General features: G+C 46.0%; 1 protein-coding gene across 10 annotated transcripts; it reads right to left on the minus strand.

The window, feature by feature from the left end:
* Window positions 1–712: 712 nt before the first annotated feature.
* LOC125763700 (integrin alpha-PS2) lies at window positions 713–19,860 on the minus strand. 10 transcript variants are annotated; one of them, XM_049427126.1, is made up of 10 exons: window positions 19,597–19,860; window positions 17,232–17,625; window positions 11,380–11,501; window positions 10,170–10,267; window positions 9,764–9,893; window positions 9,642–9,703; window positions 9,514–9,562; window positions 8,118–8,192; window positions 2,393–6,165; window positions 713–2,305 (listed from the first exon to the last, which is right to left on the minus strand). In XM_049427126.1, exons 2-10 carry the CDS (start codon window positions 17,456–17,458, stop codon window positions 2,213–2,215), a joined length of 4,629 nt encoding a protein of 1,542 aa, XP_049283083.1. In that variant the 5' UTR covers window positions 17,459–17,625; window positions 19,597–19,860; the 3' UTR covers window positions 713–2,212. The 10 variants fall into 10 exon arrangements, with proteins under 10 accessions (XP_049283083.1, XP_049283092.1, XP_049283102.1 ...); XM_049427135.1 differs by having other exon boundaries at window positions 19,592–19,860; XM_049427145.1 differs by having other exon boundaries at window positions 19,555–19,860.
* Between the last annotated feature and the right edge of the window lie 725 nt (window positions 19,861–20,585).

A 20,585-nucleotide genomic window follows, 5' to 3' on the forward strand; every position in this document is an offset into this window, starting at 1 on the left:
CAAGCTCCAAGCCTTCAAATCTTTCGCCGACAACCTGTCAGGAAAGTAAGTTTTCACAAAGGTTCGCTCAAGATACACACACACACACTCAATAACATACGAAACATGAAAAGGATGTTTTATAAAACAGCCAATTTATTCTTTGGTTACAATGTCCTTGTCGAGAATCGAGTCATGGCAAACCAAAAAAACGTCTCAGATAATTGTTGAAGAACACCTGCTTATACCTCATATATATTCTTTTATATTTAACTACGAGTATATTCTCCCATTTCAAATAAAATTACACACTTTAAAAGATTTCTTCGCATTTAATTTTACATCGTTTCACCTATGCGGTTGCCATTCTTTATGGGTTTCATGTAGTCGTACTGTTCCTTTGGAAGGACCGGGGACATGCGCAATTATTGGGAAAAATTCAACAAAACCTTTCCTCTCTTTCTTGATCTATAATGCTTACGATGAGTTCCGACGTGAGTTAGTTTCTGCTAGAAGGAGCAATGTTTATTTTTTTACGCACAGCTATGACGTGTGCAACACATGGTTTTGCTATGGCTTCATCAAATGCGTTGATTCCAGTGGCGCCCTCTATTGCCAAATAATCTAAACCGTTTAAATATTTGAATTAGCGGCATCATGCTGCAAACGATGACCAAACACAAGCTAACCTTTTCGGGTTTTATTGCAGAACGATTCTACACGAAACCTCATGTCCTTAAGTCACATTATTATTGTTTATTTTTTTTCCATTGTTTATATATAACAAAACATTATACAATTAATCTGAGAACGCTGGCGGACGAGATTACATGCTACTGTAAAATATTACACATTGTTTGTATTCTTTTGTTTGTTCCATGGTTTGTAGAGAAGGCACAGAGGAAGGGCACGGGTAAGGGGGGGACCCACGATCCCCCTGTCCAGCATGTTTGGCGGGCTCCAAAATTGACTACGCAGCGTCTCCTTTACTAGCTGCGATATTAATAACTTACTAATGTTATTCCGTAACGTGTTAATTCTAAGGGATAAGGCAGCATCATTCCAGGTTAATTTAATATCAGTATTGTAACGTTCCATGATGATGTGTCTCAACAATTATTTAGCTACGAAAAAAAAAATCTTGTAAATTTGTGTATTTGTTTAATATAACGTTCTAACTCTATATTTGTTACCGACTGGTGTCGACACAAGTCGCTTTATGAGATGATTTGCGGTACTTGCACTCGAGCTGCACGTAGTTCACATAAGGCACGTTGTTCATACTGTTCCTTTTTTAAGGATTCTTTCTCTTTCACTCTACCCTACACCTTGCTCTCTTGCTCGGAACTGTTTGGCTACAGTTCGGATCAATCGCATCGCCACCAATCGACCAGAATCTGTCAGTCTTCGCTAAACACACCTACAAACGCACGCACACTAACGCGAATGATGAGATGTTAATGAGTTAGTATGGTGAGTACAACGCGGAGATACATATTGTTCGCCAACTGTCCTATTTTGTTGTGCGATTTGCTTTTGTTTTTACCTTAGTCATTCACCAGCTCTGACTACTAATCAGTACTACTACTGACAACTAACATACCCATTGCAGAGATGTAAATCGTAAAACTCATAAAAGTCATTTTCTAACTAGCCGATAAAGTGTATCTTTTTGGAACACTTCGTTTTGTGTTCTATAAAGAAAAAATAATAATGAGCAACACAAAATCACTAATGGCCGCTAATGAGAGTAGTAGAGACATAATGCAAAACAAAAGATGATGTTAATGAGATTGTGCTTTTTTCTTCTTGCATGCAAAACTGTGCACACGCATACGAACATAACGTTTGACTAGTTGATTAAGTGTTGTCAATAACAGAAAACATGCTTTACAACTGTTTTCACACTACTCTTTCATATTCCGTTGCGCGAACGCGCCATCTTGTCTTCAACACTCGTACACATACCAACACACCCTATCATGCAGATTGGACTCGGTTACGACGGTATGGCCGCCGGCTAAAAGTAGCGTCCCCAGCTGTCACTGGTGACGTATACTCCCCCTGTACAGTGTCCGGCACACCGGAACCATACACTTACTCTGCAACATAATAAGGACAGAGAAAGGCGAGAATGTTTCAGTGAAGAATTTATCACCTATGCGAACAATCCGAGCTATTCTCATCCATTATAAACATGACATGGGGGGTTGAGGGGAAAAGGGAAGGGACCTCACAGATGTTCGTCGCCATGATAGTTACCGTTTCGGTTTAGTGGTTGCCGTTCGGACGAGTCCGTCGGACGTTTGCGCTCGAAAAAGCCACACTATAGAAAGATTAAGAGAAAGAGAAAAAAAAACATAAATACTACGTAGCAATATTGGTCTAAGTTCCTCCGTAAACTCCTTCTTACCTTCGATAGTAGATATATGAGAAGCAGAAGAATGAGAGCGCCAGCGCAGGCGGCAAGTACCACGATCCAGAGTGGTACCACGTCTGGCTTGACAAGCCGTTCCGGCGATGCCAACACCTTGATCTCGTGCGTCTTGATCGGTTTGTCCTTCGGTTCGCCAATGTACGGTAGCTTCAGTACTCGGGCCACATTCATCGTGGAGAAGTACAGTGATTCAGACGATGACAGTTTGTGGAACGTATGGGCAACGGCACGCGTACGAAGTGCTATGAACGCCACATCCTTATTACCGATCGGACCCGCCTTGCAATGAATGATCGCGCATCTTGTAGCGTGACATCGGAGTGCCTCTTCGAGTGCACGATCGGACTCATCCTTCATCGGTGCCTGACGTCGCTGCCGATCAAATCGTTGATAGTAGCGGAACTTTTGCTCCACATTCTCGTGACCTTGGTTGAGATGTTGCTTCAGGTGGGGCAAACCATAGCCGGGTGGGTATGTGCGACGATTGTCTGGAGCTCCAGGACCGACCGGATCGACGTAGCTATCCTCCTCGCTTCGGTCATACGAATCGTAGTCATCTTCGTGATCTTGCTCTAGATCGTCCGCTACACCGTTGTACGCATTGCTCGAGTACGTCGCTGATTCTTTCTGATGCTGGTGGTCCCGACCTGTATAATGAGTTTGCCGACCAGACGAGGTGGATCCCGACGACGATGTGGCACTGTAAGCCGTCGAACCTCCACCATGCTGCTGCTGCGAGTACTCGGTGCGGAACTTATTCTCTAACCGATTTAGATCGTGACTTGCGGTAGATCCAACACCGGGACCAGTGTAGTCACCTAGGTGCATGAACTCGGTAATCAGACCCGTACGCGACGGACCTGTTTCGCCATCTTGCTGGCTCATCATACGGCGGCGTGTTGACGAACCTGATTCGACCTCAGACGTGGTGCCGGTTTCATGTACTACCTCACCCTGTCCACCACCTAGACCGTAGTTGCGACGGTGATACTCACTGCTCTCGGTTTCATGAATCCGACCATTTTCATCACGGTAAGTCGTGCGATTCTTCGATGTGTAATACACTACCGATGATGTGGTACCGTTCCGACCACCGCTACTACTACTGCTGCTGGTAGATGAAACATCAACGCCGGAAGCAGCACCACTGCCACCTGCTCCGTAGCTGGTGTCCACAACGCGCGTTCTTTCATCGTAATGTTGTTGCTGACGTCTATATCCATCACCTTGCGATCCCTGCTGTTCGTACCCTTGTCTAGAGTATGCTTCTCCCTGCGACTGTCCATATTCACCGTGCACTCGACCAGTAGAAATCAAGTCGCTGCCCTCCGTTTGATAGCGGCGTTCGGAGCCACCACCTGTTACGCGATGATAGTTCGATCCCTCTGAACCTGCAGACGACGAACCTCTACCCGTAGAGATATACCTTGACTCATTCACTCTACCACTGCTACTTCCGGTACTGCTGCTAGCACCACTACTTCCGGTACTGCTGCTGCTAGCAGTACCACTTCCAGTACTGCTGCTAGAACTACTGCTGTAACTGGTGCTACTACTGCTACTGCTGGAGCTAGTACTGCTACCGCCGCTGCTACTGCCACTGTTGCTACCACTACGTCCAGAGCTTGATCCGCTAGTGGACAGGTAAGAAACAGATGACCCACCGGCTGCACCATCATTACCAACGGCAGTGGAGGACACACTACTAAATTTAGTCGTGCGACCCATCGTCGAGGAGAAACTCGTACCAGACACGCCAACCTTATCGAGGAAACTCTTCCGTGCCAGCCCGCTGTCAATGGCCAGATTCAGTGGGTTGGCGTACTCCGTCGGCAGGCACTCAATGTTGCCGTGTGTTTCGGGCTGGTTCAGCAGATACATTAGCGGCACTCCGTCGAGGGTTTCGAACGGCCATAGGACGAAAAATTCTGCCTCATCAATCGTCGAAGGTCCTTCGTTCCGGATCTCATAGATGTGCACCACCTGCGGACCAATATCTCGTTCCGTGCGTGCCTCCTCCAGCGTTCGGTACTCGCTATAGTTGTACAAAAACTCTTCCGGCAGCGATACACCCGACATCGATAGGTCTGTTTGCACCAAGATACCGATGCTCTTTCGCACCACATTATCGTGCTGGCTGCCCTCCACCTCAGCGTTGGTGGAATTCGTCTCCAGATAAAAATCGTAGCTCGATCCCATACCAGCGGAGAATGATGGTGCCAGTATGACGTTGAAATGTACGACCTTACCGCTAGACAGTGGGTTGCCAATGTCGCACTTGAGCGTTTTCTTTGTGGCAGCCGACGGTGCGGTACAGAGCACCGGTACGTCTTTAACCTCGCCCAGTCTATCTACGCGCCGGAAATCGAGCCCGTTCGGTACGGCCATGTAGAAGCCTGCCTCGAACGCATCTTCGCCCCTGTTAGTGATCAACACCTCTACCGAGAGCAGATTGTTTGAGCCGAGCAGATAGTCATCCACCGATTTCACCTCCATGCGTAGATCCGGCACGCATACGTTATCCGGTCCACAGTTCTTCTGTATGTTGATTGTGTCGCGTTGTACTGTGCCACGGTTGTGATCAAGGACGGGCTCCACGTTGGCTCGGGGACGTCGCTGACGGCTCTGAGCGCTCTGTCGCAGTCTATAAGCCATCTCTACCTCGAGTGGGGTGATCTTGTCACGGATGTTGTCCGCTACGTAAACCATATCACTGCGGCATTCTAGCTTATCGCGGAACAGCCGCATCGACAGGGTGCGGTTGCTGTTGCCGTCTTGATCTAGGAAGAACATACGCGGATTACGCGATTTGCGTGCATCCAACGTCCACGAGATCTCGATGTCCAAGCTCGGCGGTACGTTGATGCCTTTGTACTTGAGGCACGAATGAAGAACCGTACAGGCAACCTGCTTCTGTGTCTGCACCACCGTACAGTTGCGATCGTCCAAAGCGATCAGCTTTCTCTCCGTACCGAACAGTGTGCTCGCCTCCATTGCTGCTACCGGGCGTGCCTTGAAGACGAACGCTTTGTCGGATTCGTACGCACCGACCACCATGTCTGGGTATTGGTTACCGTCCAGATCGATCCCACCGGACAGGGCAAACCCGAATGTGGATAGGCGTGTCACAACTGGCAACTCTTCCGCTTGGATCACCTGCGACGCCTTGGCCAACGGTCCCGTACGTGAACCGTAAAAGATGTACACGGCACCACGCCCGTTTGGTCCATCGTACGGAGCACCAACGGCGAAGTCTCCGTACCCATCCAGATTAAGATCGGCCAGTGAACAGACGGCTAGTCCAAATCTTGCCTTACTATTCACACCGTCCCGGGTGTCTAGCTCGCGAAACCGACCGGCAGGAACAGAGCCCTGGTACATGATGTAGACACGGCCCGTTTCGTACTTTCCCTCGTTGTTTGGTTCGGTGTACATAGGCGCACCGATAATCAGATCATCCAGCCGGTCGCCATCCACATCGACAGACGCCAGCGAGTAACCGAAGTAAGCCCCGATCTGCTCACCAGTTATGTTCTGCTGGTTCGTCATGTTCCAGGAGTAGATAAGCACCTTACCCAGCAGCTGAGCGCCGCGTGGTTTGCCTACCGCTACACCCTGCGTACCATCACCATTAAAGTCTCCCGTCGTTGACGAATAGCCTAGATAGCTGTCATCTTCCTTCTTCGTGTCCTCCAGCGTTTTGTACACCTTGTCCTTTGGGTCGTTCAGGCTGAACGAATAGATCTGGCCTGCGAATAGCACGTAAGAACAGAAGCATTAGTTACGTTCGAGAACCGGTACCGTGCTGAAGGCGTTGGAGGCGCGCGAAGTTATCCGGGCAAGCCTTGCCTAGCCTAGTTGAAGAAGTAAGAAATGGGGTTAGTGAAGTCGTCACACCGTTGCGTCGCACGGCTCGTGTTCGGGAGAGCGTGGCGCACGTGGGACGTGTTGATTATGCGAGAAAGCATCAAGAAAGCCTCGACATGGTTGTGATTGTGAGCTACCACAGTACTATACACAGCCAAGGATGATGGTCGAAAAATGTTTTTTTTGCTCAAAACCACTACCCGTGGAGGGAGCCACACCCGAAAGCGCGGCGCTGTGTGGTCGCTCTATATTACAGCACAGCGCGTTGTTGGTTTTGCGCTGTTGCATGATATATTCATTGATAGTTTTGTCTATTTTTGCTCGAATGAATAGATCACTCCGCATGGATGAACGCACATGGGATGAGAAACTGGTACGCTAAATGAGAAGGCGATCTATCCACAGCGTGAAGAGCACAAATATGTACCATGTTTGCAGAGCAGAGTAGGAACTGAAGATGAGAGGCGATAAGACGAGTTCGAGTTGGATTACAGATGTGGTAAGAGAATGAGTATTAGTAAGAGCTGTAAAAGAAGACAGTTTGAATGACATGTACATGATCCACCAGATCGCTTAAGGTTTTCTTATTTCTACATCAAAACAAAAAAAAAGGTTGAAACCGCCGCTCAAGGAAACTATAGTGTAAGGTTGCCATCTATTTAAGCGGAAACTACTTTTTATACACTCATGGCACTAATGTCTACCAGCACAACAGTATAGGCGCAAAACGGCAATGGTCTACAGATTGATGGCAGAGAAAGAGAGAGAAAACACACGCATTGTACAGGTTTATCACTGGAGCTCAACAAATTTTCTTCGAGACGAATTTGTCCATCGGTTTTTGTCATAAACTTTGTCGTCATAAAAGTAATCTAACAGATAAGACTTGTCGCTTTAAGCCGGGTTGATTTTTACAGCGTTTTACAATAAATAAAGCCAAAGCATCGTGTGTTTTCTCTCTTTCCCATACTGTTAATCTCAGACACAGTTCTATCTACAATATTTAGATTTTAGTAGTAGTTTGGGACACGGTACATAAATCATAAAAAAGACCATTTACACAAAGTAGCAAAAGAAAACCAGTTTTAAGACTACAAGATTCGTCTCCCCTAATAGTCCTAGTTTGGGTTTATATGTCTTCCTTTTTTTTGTTGCTTTTCCTAACGGAAGCTTATCTGTCAAACTGTTTTGACCAAACGAAGCAGGACACTACTACTAACGGTTACGCTACACTGACTCCTGTAAAATTTGACGTTAAGTCAGCTTGCCTAATCAACACACAGATATATAACCCGTACTATACACTTATGGACGTGAGTTTATAACACCAGCATCCATTACCTGTTTGGATGATAGTGTCACTTCCACTAAGACGACGTTAACGAACGGTTGGATTGTTAATTGGAATGAATGTACTTAGCGATTTGCTTAGGAACGGTATGTAAGCTTGATTGGTTCTCCATCTACATGCTAATGTATGTGCCGGTACCATAATTATTTCCGCCACCTGATTGAAGAGCGTCCAACACATGCTCGTGCCCGTGGAGCGTTCGTGTGGTGGTTACGCACGAAAACAAGTGAAACGTCAATGGACATAAGCGTAGGATGGGCACATGTAGACGTGTTAAGCACTAGGTATAGGTTTGACATGGATAGCGTATTAGTGGACGGCTCCCAATCTGTCAAACTTTCTAACCGTCGTTGTAAACCGGGAGCCATCAAGCGACGACATTAGACGCATGACAGTAGGATACACAGCATGGTTTTAGTATGTGGTAAATAGTAAGAAAAAAAGTTTAACTGTGATAGATTCGTAAGGTCTGTTCAAGGTTACCTCCTTCGCCAAAATGACCATACCGCGGGGGTTTATAGGGAAACACAACGTCGGTGTTAATGGAATACATTTGTCCTGAAATCATTCAAAAATTGCGTGCACTCATCACAAGGAACAAATTAGATATAAAAGGAAATGGTGGTGGTGGTTTGTTTGTTGGTGACGCCAGGGTTCGCACAAGGGGGTAGCATTTGGTGTATGGTTTGCATTTGTGTTGGTGTGTGGGAGAGCGATCCGGGTGGGGTAGGGAGGAAAAAAAAGGAAATAAACAAAATCAGTATTTAGTATGGTTGGGACATCTTCATAATTTCCTGCATGATATATATATTTGAGCAGCACCGTATACGTAGACATCTTTCAAAATACTGTTATCAGCAGTACAAACTAACATGAAGATTGTTGCTGAACGAAATGTTCGGGACATCGTACGATGGCAGAACAACGACGGAACGAAATGTACGGATATAGTGACACTAAGGCATTGCATATCTTCATCTCATTAACTAATATCACGTTCGAAAGATAAGGTCGCCATTACGCGGACATCTTGCTGGAACTTCTCCCAACAAATGCGAAGATTTGACGCTGCCCTACACACGTCCTGGCTAACAACATCTATCCCATTGATCGGCACCGAATATCAGCCGAATATGTGGTATATCTTTCTATTCCCATTACTGTACGCTAAATCCTCACTAACAAAACTAACACACACGCACACAAAAAAAAACAGGTGCAACAAAGGCACGCACAAATCCACTTCAAAAACATGCACACATACAGGAACATCTAAAAGTTATGAAAGTTCTAGAAGCGGCAAATGCACTACTGGATGGAGCGGGAAGAAAAAACCAGAAGAAAGGATAAACTCGTATGTCAAACCGTAGATGTCACTCGCAAAACAAAGAATTTCAAATCCAAGTAAAAAAAACAACTCATCTACTCTATGGGCGGCGATTCACATGAAAATAAACAGCAGAACAACGTTTTGGGCGAGTAGTAGCAGTTGTGATCGCATGTATGAAAAGGGATATAATCGGCGTGAATTAACTACTAGCTCACTACTACTTTGCATCGTCCACACCGGGGAATGATGATAGAGAAGTATCTTAGGCACATGAAAATAATTGCCACATGAAAGTGCCTTTTATGTGCTATATAAACCTGGCGGAGAATGCACAAGATATTCTATCCCGTTTCGGGAGTTTATACGTGCAAAGTGCCAGGAACGAAACACGGCGTTCGGGTGTTGTGCCAAAGCGCAAACACAAAATTAAACACAAAATCCAACTCTCCCGTGTTGGAAATCGGAATCACCACAGTCTCGCACTTCCGTCGGCTGGAATAAGAAAGAGACGTGTATGAAGACCGTGGCATGGGTGCGAGTGATACTTACCCTGCCAGTAGTAGCTGCCCGGTGCACCGATGAAAACACGTGAACCGTCCTGCAAAAGAAAGGGAACCCACCATATTGGATCAACACAGTTAGACATGTGCGCGTTGAGGTTAGGTTTTGGGACTTACCTTCGTTAGGGCGGCACTGAAACCTGCCTGACAGGATCCCTGTCGATGGTAGCCCCAGTAGGCTGAAACGAGATCATTGGATGTGTAGTGGAACGGATTTCTGGCAACTATTTTACTCATACCTGTTCGGCAAGGTGATATATCCTGGAATTCGCGCATATTGTTCTTCGCCAAATAACAGGTGCCGACGGGTTCGACACGCTCCACCTTTCTTGGGTGCAGCTGGTGAAATACATAGCGAGGTGCGCAAGCCTGCATGGTGAACGACACATTATAGACACGCATTAGTTGCTTGATACGACTTTGCTATAACTCTTTAAATTCTATAACTAAGTGCTATAAATTCTGACATAACTTTGGTACTATTCTTAGCAGGTGTTTTTGCGATAGACACCTTATGGAGTGAGTGATCTGAGTATCGAGAGATACAGAACTGTCAAACGAGTCTCCTAAAAGACTCTAGAGTAGTTAAATATGTTCTACGTAGAGTGATGTCTTTATTAGCAACAGTAGATAACGATTACTCACCACTAACGGGCCATCAATGCCTGCACTAGCAACTGTTGCACCGAACCACTGATTCGATTTCGTGTCAATCTGTTCGTTTTGATCGTTGTAGTTGTTTCCTGGAAGGAGGGGATACAGAAGAAAGCAAGAACTCAGTACACTAAGCTATCTAATCGTGATATTTGTCCAGTGACTCGACAGCCAAACAAGACCGTACCAGCTGCAGTAGAACAGAACGCAAATGGTCGAAAGAAAGAAAGCGCTTATCTAGCTAGGACCGGTGTAAAGTTTCTACTCAGGCACCACTAGTTGACAAGGTGACCTGACACTACTTATATGTGTGTGAATTAGTGATTTGTTTTCTTGTTGTGTGCATATCAACTGGCACATAAAATGTGGTGTCACCCACCTTTAAATGTTAAAAAACACTTTTCCAGACCTGCGGTACGGAATAAAGAGAGTAAGAGAGATAGAGGGAAAGAAAAAGAACTTCACTTCAAAGTCTGACAAGAGAGAGAGAAAGAGGAGGGGCTGTGGTTACACCTGTACGTTCTGGTTGCATTAGCAGCTACCAGGGTACACGTAACAAGCGGAGGAGGACCACTATTCTAATTGCGAATTCTCGATGCGAATTTCACACGAAATTGATTTGCGTCGCTACGGAAGCAAAATGACGGCTGACAGAAAGCCACAAAACTATACAACCAATGCGGAAAGAAAAAAATGCTGTTTGCAAATATGAGTATGAGGTTGATCTCTAGTCGGCTAGGCCAAAAGTCTAAACGTAAGAGCGATGGAAGGATGGAACTGTCTACAACGAAAGGGCAGTAGCTTCTAAAAGCAGCACAAGCGGCAGAGCTGTCTGGTGCCGTATTAGGTACAACTTGGTGCAATTTACTTGCCATACAAATCAAACTGGACGTGGGTAATGTTAGAGGTAACGTTATGCTTTGCTTGCAGTTCAATTATTGCTGCACTCTCTGTAAGAAGACACAACAACGAGGTACGGTATATAGAATCGGTCTTATTTTTTTTTTTTTGGTTTCTCTGTCATGGGCCAATAACGTCGCGCAATGGAGACAGAAAACACTCTTTATCACATTTTGCTGTTTATGTTTATCGATAGCAAATGTTGATTAGTATTATTTTTTAAGCGTTTTTGTTTGACATATTACCCGTTTTCTAAAAACCCTGCCCAATGTGCTGCGGTACCGCTTACCCGCTAACTTACCTTCCGTGTCGAACGGCACCAGAAAACACCGGTGATCGTCGTAAATGTCGCAGCGATACACAGCACCGCCCTCGATCACGTTCTTCTGCGATGTGTTGGCGGTCGGTGCGCCCACAATTACCCTGGTTTCGTGTGGGTGAGAAGTAAAGGAAAGCGATTTAACGTTAGCTGCATAGGCCGATCCAGTGTGACTGGACCGGGGCGAGGGGGCTATGAGTGCTATGAGTAATGCGAACATAAACCTGCTGGAATGGAATGGTTTGTTACCACTTGCTGTAAAACACCGTACAACGGATGTGGTGCAGGCTTGCCTTAACGGATGAAGGAAACTGCATTGCTACCGTGCGTAGGATGGAACGGTCCCGTGGTGGTGTGCCTGCGTGTTCGGGCTAGCACACCCGAAGGTCATAGTTCGAATCTCAACTGAAACCGCGGTGGCCTACTAATTGCTACCCGGCCTATTATCGAAGGACTCTTGACGTAACCCATTTTACTTGGTAAAAATAAGTCAATACAAGCTATTATGTTGCAAAAATGACCTAGTAAGCGAAGAAGAAAACAATAATAACTATCTCCCCGATCAATGATGCTCTCCCGCTTTTGCGGTGTATCAAGTATGAGACGCAAAGTGCGCACGCCTTTTACATATACACCTTGTCTCTGGGTGGAACGATGACCTTGATGTTTCGGGGTACAACAAACCGTCCGGGTACAAGATCATGTTTCGACAGGAATATATGATTGCTCAATCGCACACACACACGCACACGCACGAAATCGGTCGTCTCCATTCATTCAAGTTGTTGTCTCGTCGCTGTCTTCCAACTGCAAACCGCGGTGAGGTCACCGAGGTGTAACGGACGATGACACACATGACAATTGTAATCTAATGACAACCATTAAGGGGTGATGTCTTCCGCCGATTTCAATGCGGCTTATCTCGTTCCCGGATTAGAAGAATGGTTGTGCCTTTCGTGCCAGCATAAATTTGTTACCCCTGCACCGTAAAGATAGTGAGACCGACAGAATAGACCCGAAATGGACACAGTTCGGTTTGGAATTTTTTTCTTCTTTCTTTTTGTTATTTGAAGGACACCCGCCATCGGCTTGCTTACATAAGCGCGAAACATAAACCGTGAGGGCCGTATTTCCTTTCTAGTCTTTCCTTTCTTACCTTCGCAAGAGTTATTCGTTTGTTTCTTTTTTTATCATTACTGGTAAGCAAGAGTAAACATGGAAGAAGAACATTTGCGACCGCGCGGCCAAAGACAGGTAGAACGGATGGGTTTTGTTCCCTTGTCCCCCTGGCTAGTTCATATTCTAAGTACGGCAACGGAATACGAATGACAGGCGGTCTGATTCGATCCGGCCAGATCAACCGGGTCCCGGGTCATCGTCATCCGTCCGCCATTAATCATCAGCGGCAAAAACACACACGGAAACGTCATAAATGGAAACGCCACAGCGAAACCGGAATGCCAATCAGGGAGGGATGACTTTGTTGGTTCTTTTTTTTTCTCTCTTTAGTTGTCCCTTCGTGTTTTTTTCTTCTCTCCTATATATATAGATATTGCTTTATCGAAGAAGAGTCATTGCGTATGTGCAGGGTAGCGCATGCGTGCCACTGGACATTTTCATGCCCGGTAGCATAGGTATCGGGGTATCGGAGAATCTTGGAGAAGCAACAAAAAAAAACAAACAAACAATCTCCACCGGTAAACGGGGTAAGGACATTGATCGTGGAAGGGGAATTGTGCGAAAAACGCGCGGTAAAAATGTAGCCACCATAGCCAGAAGTGCTTCTGCTTTCCCCCACCCCCCCCCACCCCCCCACCCTTTTTGGGGCGCTACTACCCTAGCCCACATATCCCCATGTTTGGACATTCTGGGTCCACCATTTTGCCATATTGGTATGGATATCTTCCCCTTCAACCCCCTGTGCGCTGGTTCCCGTGCCCTTTTCTTCCTTTTCTACCTCATTCGTATGGTCATGGGGGGGGGGGTTTTCAACGCTTCTGTACCGTTTAAAAGCGGCATTGGAAAGACACAATAAACTGCAATAAAGTCTCCACGATAACTACTGCACTTGGTGGCACAATGAGGCGAGCGAAAACGGGAGATCTCGGTGCCGAGACCGAGAAGAAGACATAAAACAAATCCATAAAAGTCCAAAACGGCAAACAAGCAAACGACAGCAGCCACAGACCACGGGCAAGTTGGGAGGGTGGGTGGAGGGTTGGACCCAGGTGGGGGGAAGGGCCCGGCCTGCAATTAACATTTTACCCCCGTGTCTAGGCACTGACCCGTGCGGGTGCGCACAACCTAAGCTTGTTTCGTGACCGGTCGCCCGTCCAAACGACGTTTTAACCATCCCAATCGATGGCTACTTGTGAGACAAATTCCAGCGACTACCACAACCCCATATATGGCGGGGGGTTTGATGCAGCGCTGGTAACGCGCGCAACATTGCATTTGAATTTCGGAATGTGCGCATTCGGGCAGATTTTTTTTTGTTTTCTTTGCATTTTTTTATGTTCGTTTGTTTAGTGATGCGCTTCTTACCGCCATCTTACATTCCGCATAAAACGATTTTGCAACAAAAAAAAACGCGGCGCGACCCAACAAACAACAAACAAAGTGTGCGACAGCTGTGTGCTTCTTCCGATTTCGTAACCTTTAGCTATATTTTGTTTTTTTCCTTTTTTTTTTGGTTATGTTTTTGCTCTGTTTCCGGGCCCATTTCTAAAATTTGCCGTTTTATCATGTTATATACAGCCGTCAACGTTGGGATAGCACCGCTTTCCTAAACATGTGTGTCGCCCAGCCAACATAAACCGTACCGTGGCTCGCTGCAGTTACCGATGCAATGGCTGCAGCGGAAACATGTAACAGATGTTTCTCCCATTGGAAGCATCATAGAACCGCGTAAGCGCAACCGCGCAGCGCTGGTGGATCCATCAACCATTCGGCCTACCTACGCTCGAATACAGCAAGAATAAGCGGCACGACCGAGCGATACATTCCCCAAACATCGTACCACGCACGCACAGGGCCCAAGATCGGTAGGCCTTGAGCGCAGGCGCTCACGCAAAACCCCATATGACACATGTGCGGCGCACATGGTTGATATTTCGGGCAAAACGGGCACTCGAAGATAATGTACCGTGCCGTACCACGGCACAACATGACAATGTTGCGCACAAACAGCCGAGAAATTCCGTCCAGATTTCCCAAGGGCAGCGCAATAATACGGTTTCTGTATGTTTTATTGCACTATTACTTTCCCCCTTTTTGGATTTTTCTTTTCTTCTCTTGCTGCTTCACTTCCTCTAAGACCGTAAACACATATTCACGCACACACGTATAGGAAAACACTCACGAGAGCGCGTCACGTTTAAATTAGGATGCATTTTCACACGTGTGTTTTTTTTTGTTTGGTGCTTCTGCTTCCAGGGATTATTTGTCGCTTCAGTTTCTTGTACATTTGTGTTTTTCTTCTCAAACATATGTGTGTTTTTCCTTTCCCAATTTCGGAAGGCTTTACTTGCAGCCACCCCCGGGTTTCCGACTTCCGATGGTTTCGATGTCTAAATGAAGGAAAGCCCAAAAATGGATAGTGTGATGGATATTGGGTAAGCAATCATTAATATGCGCCTAGAGTGTGTACGGATGATACATTCAAAACCTTTTTTTTCGTTTTAGGTAATGTGTGGACACTAATACGAACGCCTGCTAGCAAGAAGTGACAGCTATTCCAAACCCCCCGCACGTTACATCTGTTCGGGTGTGTGTAACGCGTGAAAAGATTAAGAGGAAACCGTCACAAACAAACTTGTCATTCCCATCCAAATCAAGCGGAGCCGAAAATTATTCACAGATCGGAACCTCCATGAATTCTTAGCGGGAATTCATGTTCTTTGAGGTTTAAAGTGACTTGTGGACATCCCGCCGCCCAATGCAGAGTACAACATTACTGAACGGTCGGCCATTTTTAACGATCTACAGTAACTGCTTCCTCTTTAAAGTGTCTTGTATTGAATAATTGACTGCTTTCCTGGTACTCTCTGCACGTATGACAGATGAATTCTTGTATCGTGGTCCTATTCTTCCCGAAAGACCACCAGGGCATGCGGATACGTCGACATATCGAAATGTTCACACTTTATCGTACCCCTGGATCTGTCTAGTACGCTTATATCTTTACATCGCAATGTTGATTGAAGTGGCGTTCAAAGTTCATCAATTCATTGATAAAACCACAACCAGTCTGGCAGTGTTGGTGGAAAGGAAGTACCGCGCCCAAATACAGACAACCAACACCAATACCCAATAGTAATTCTTCAAGAGAACTTAGTCTCTCCCCGCCCCCATCCATTTGGTAGTCAGCCTGATTGTCAATTAAATAATTGCACCCGGCATCATCATCATCATCATCGCACACACACACACACACACACACGAACACAACCGTCCGCCCACACGCATCTAACGATATATCTGCGCAGTGTGAGAAGAAAAGTAAACTCCACAACTCGGACAGCACCCCAGTGACGGATAAATGCGACCCGTCAAGATGAAATCACGAAGCGCAAAACAAATAAGTACGATCGTTCAAATTGCTTGCCCGCGTACACCATTTACACACCCCGTACCGGGGGGGTGGTGTAATCTGTATGTGTGATTTGGCAACGGTGACTTTTCTGTGTCACACAACCCCGTTTACAGTGCTGTACATCAGCGAATCGATCGGGGTAATATTAAAAAAAATTAAAAAAAGGCAAAACAACGTCGAAAAAGTGAAATAAAGAACAGTTTTTGTTTGTTTTTTTGTTTTGTTTGCAATCCATTTCCCAACTGGAATACTCCGGGGCTCTCACCGAACGTTGGATCGGAATTATCGGAATTGTTGCTTCGCGGCCATTTCTGCTTCGTGGCCCTGTTCCCTTTTGGTCTTTAATCAATAAAGTGCCACTCAAGGTTTTTTTGCGCGCGTCTTAATCATAGCGAAAGCCCAGCGAACCCAACGAAAACGGGGCAAAAATGAATGAATGGACAACCATTTCAGCGTTTACATATCGTAGATGAGAAAGCTACAATGCGTGCGTAGGATGTGGGGTACGTCAATGCAATCGTATGCCAACGAAAACATGACCCGATGGCTTATCAGGACGCAAACTGTAGCCATTTTAAGGCATTTGCAAGCCACATCTGCTTTTTGAGCAGCTCGGCAAACTCTACGTACAACTGCTACAAAGAATGCATAAGTTGTTTTGCCGTGCTGAAAGCTGCAATTAACCCATGACTAAGGGGGTTTTTTTTACGTAGGAAGGGAGTCAAGCAGTTTAGTTGGAACCACTTATTGAAGCTGTACAAAATGCTGTATTAAAACTACAACTTTGTTTACACCGGATGGCTGCGATTGCATCATAAGCGGGTGTACTGTGGTTTTGATATGCATCGATTCAGAACTTGTTCTTGAGCAGCTTGGTGTTTTGTTGTGTTGGAAAAATAAATTGTAACACATTTACTTTTCACGGCAGCACATGTTTTTCTTCTCTTCACTACTGTAAAGCAATTTTGAACCAGTTTTTAATCGGGGTTTTATTAAACTAACTACTTTATAGCAAACCCAACCCTACTCAGCACAGTCGGTAATACACATTTACAACACTATGGGCGCGCAAAAATAAAAAGTAACCAAACCGAGAGTCCTTAGTAACGCAAAACACAAAAACCCACAACTCCAAAACCTCAAATACGTTCGCATCACATTAAGCATCACTTGAAGGTACAGGCATTCGTAGGCATTCGCGGCAAAACAAGGACACCGAAACAAGGTCCCCAGTACTTACCAGCTCTTGTTCTGTTCGCGGTGCAGCACCACGCTGAAGCCAAACATTGAGTTCGGTTCACCCTCCTGCAGTATGTAGTTGATTGTGTCCAGGTTGAATGCGGTTGCGGTACGATCGTGACAGACGGTAACCAGCAGCAGGCCGGCCACGATCAGCTGCACCAGCAGCCGGGCGGTACGCGGCACGTGCGCACGTCCACCGTCACGCACTGTAACCTGATTTCGCATGCTGCCGTTTCGGATGTGATGAGGTGTGTGCGGTGGATGGACAGACACTGACTCGGTTTGGCACGGTTCGCCACTGCCTGTGTGCCGTAGCGCTGTACGGGACCGCCACTCTCTATCTTGCCCAGCCTTGGTCCGTGATCTCGTGTGTCTGTTGCCGTCGTCGTACGCTGCGAAGTAGAGAGAAGTGGGATAGAGAGTTCGGTTTTGTGTGTGTGAGTCGTGCACACGAGCGTCAACGGACGCGTTCATCGGGTGCCGTCCGTGCCGTAGGCGAACCCAAACCCGGGGGGAGGGTGAGATCGGGGTGGGTCGAGAGGGGAGGGAGGAAGCTTTCCGATGTATAAACAGTGTGTCAGAAGATTGGCTTGGCCACGGTCGGGGTAGGAAGGCAAGATATATATATAAATGCGCGGCACCGCACGTATATGGATTCATTGGGCATCTCGGAAGGCTTGTTTACACAGGCTAGTATTACAACTCTCGCCCTCGTACTCTACCCATTTTCCCGCGCTTTGCTTTGCCCGACAAGGCTGGCTCTGCTCAATGTCAACTGTGTGCTCGCACGATCCCGCGGGTATCCTTTTATAATGAAAATTACATAACGCACCAAACGGCTGTGCGTGTGTGTGTGATGAACAACACCGCAACGGGTAAAGGGTCTTCGGTCTTTATAGAATCGTTTGCCCACCCACCCCCCATTGCAACGCGACACAAACCCTCCCACGGACTCTGGGCGCGCTATTTCGGCGCCCATTTCGTCACCTCCAGAGATCGTCCGGTTTGTTTTTTTTTATACACAATATCTGTCTGTGTGTAGACCGTGCGTACTGCGTGCGGGCGTGTAAGGCAACAAAAACCCCCATCGTGACTCCCACACGCGTCCGATACAAGATACGTGAATTGTTGGTTTTTTTATTCGCTGTCATGTCAAGAAACGGGGTACAGTGAATAGGATGAAAGAGAGAGTAAAACAGAGAGAGAGAGAGAGAGAGAGAGAAAGAGGGGGGAAGTGTATGCGCGCGCGCGAGGCGCCTCCATCAAACCATGACTCACGGAAAACCGTCGCATCTTAACGAAATTGCACCACAAAACCTCAATCCTCATCACAAACACTGCACCAAAGCAAGTGCACTTTGCCGATTGGTTCGAATTTCTTCCTTTTCAGAACCAAACCACACATCCTGGTGGGGTACAGCATCCATTTTCCACACCATTTTACAAAGGGGGAGGGGGAAAATGAATCATATTTCACGCACGGCCCTCACAGCGTTTAACCGTGTACTTTACGTGTTCAATAATTTCTATAAATAGCGGCCACCATCCCACATTTGCACGGAACCGTAACTGACCGTCGGGTTTCGGAAAAACGCGACCCGTTACGGCGTTGGGGTGAGGTTCGATGGCGAGTTTTCCTCCTGACGCATCGTTCGGGACGCATTCTGCCACTCCCGGATGATGTTGGACCGGAAAAGTAGCCCCGGAAAGAAACATCTGCTTCCGTAGCTACGTCACGCGACGCGACACGGTGATTGTCTGCTTTTGCCACAAACTGTACACACCTCTTTTAAAAGGTTGACGAGTTTAGTCCATTTCCGTACGACGTACACACACGCGCGAAAACGGTCGATTAGCGTGTCGAAATTATGCTGACGAAAAAGCAACAAAAACAGGAAAATAAAACCCAGCTGCACACAAAAGCGAATTCTTGGTAATTTTCAATGTGCTCAGCAGCTATTTTGCTTTATAGCAACCTTTATAGCAAGTACTACTAACGTTTGTACTAAGTTTAAAGTTAACTGTCATTTTTTTCTTCTTTTTTTCGGGTAACGTTGGCCGCGCACACTGATTTGAAAACCAAAACAAGAAACAAGCACAGCAACGGAAAATATGGCATGAAACAACCAGGTCCGCTTCCAATTTCATCGGTACACATGTTGCTTACGGAAGCAACACTATACAGTAGCATCCAATGCACAGAACAAGCGATTAAAATAAAGTTGAACAAATAAAAAAAAACGCAAGCAGGGCGCTATTTAAAAGAAAACAAGAATAAATAAATAAACGTACTGCACAGTAAACACAGAAGATACACGCACCCGACGTAAAACACACGGGAGAGAGAATCACTCGCACCTTACCGTGTCCCAGAATAGAATGAAGTCGAATCAGTAGCAGAAATAGTAGTGAAACGAACGCGTTCGGATGACACTAGCGGGCTCCGGCATGCACCTTTACCGCTTTCGATTGCAAAACCAAAATATGAAGAGAGAAAAAAAAAACAAAAATTTCCACGAAAGGTGTTTCATATAACAGTGTGATTCAGTGCCTACGGTACGGACAACGGTTCCGTACGGTTATCCGAAGAGGACAAAACCTCTGCACACAAAACAGAATAGTCGTGGCGGTTGTGTTTTTTTGATTTGCAAAACCCATTTAAATTTGACTTTTGCGTTTCAAAAAGTACCCCGTTTCCCGCCAGCCAGGAAAAGAACGCGACAATCAATCAATATGTGTCTCTGCAGCTGTCTCGTTTTTGCCGTACGCAATCAAAGCTACATAACACGATTCGATAGTGCCCTACCGAAGGCACGAACATGATCCGAACATGCATAAAATAAGACAAAAAATCATTGTACGCTGTCGTTGTCTCTTTTCCGAACTTTAGTTTCTCCCTTCCTTTCTGATCCCTTCGAAACAAGATCGGTTTTGGCACACTGGTCCATTGTGGCACAAACTGTTAGTTATTACATTTTTGAATGATCGAATTATCAATCTTCTATTTGACCGTTACAGAGTGTTAAACAAAATTTTATTTTTGTTATATCAACGATTGGTCATAACTTCATAAGCATATGCATTTTATTAGAAGTAGATTCAACTTCTTCTTTTTTGGTTTAACGACCTTAGAGGTCATGCCGGCCATTTATGGCTTACTAGACTTATTTTTACCAAGTAGCCCGATAGGCAGTCCTTGCTACGGGGAGATGGCTCGGATGGGAATTGATACCAACGCAACGTTACCTTCACTGTAAACAATTTCTTTCTACACAAGACATTTTCTTTCATAATACATTTTCCAGAAATGCAATCAAAGCTCAAGTTTGAAGCACTACGAAAAAGCTCTGTC

Source organism: Anopheles funestus, chromosome X, assembly GCF_943734845.2.
Source record: "Anopheles funestus chromosome X, idAnoFuneDA-416_04, whole genome shotgun sequence".
Classification (NCBI taxonomy): Eukaryota; Metazoa; Arthropoda; class Insecta; order Diptera; family Culicidae; genus Anopheles; species Anopheles funestus.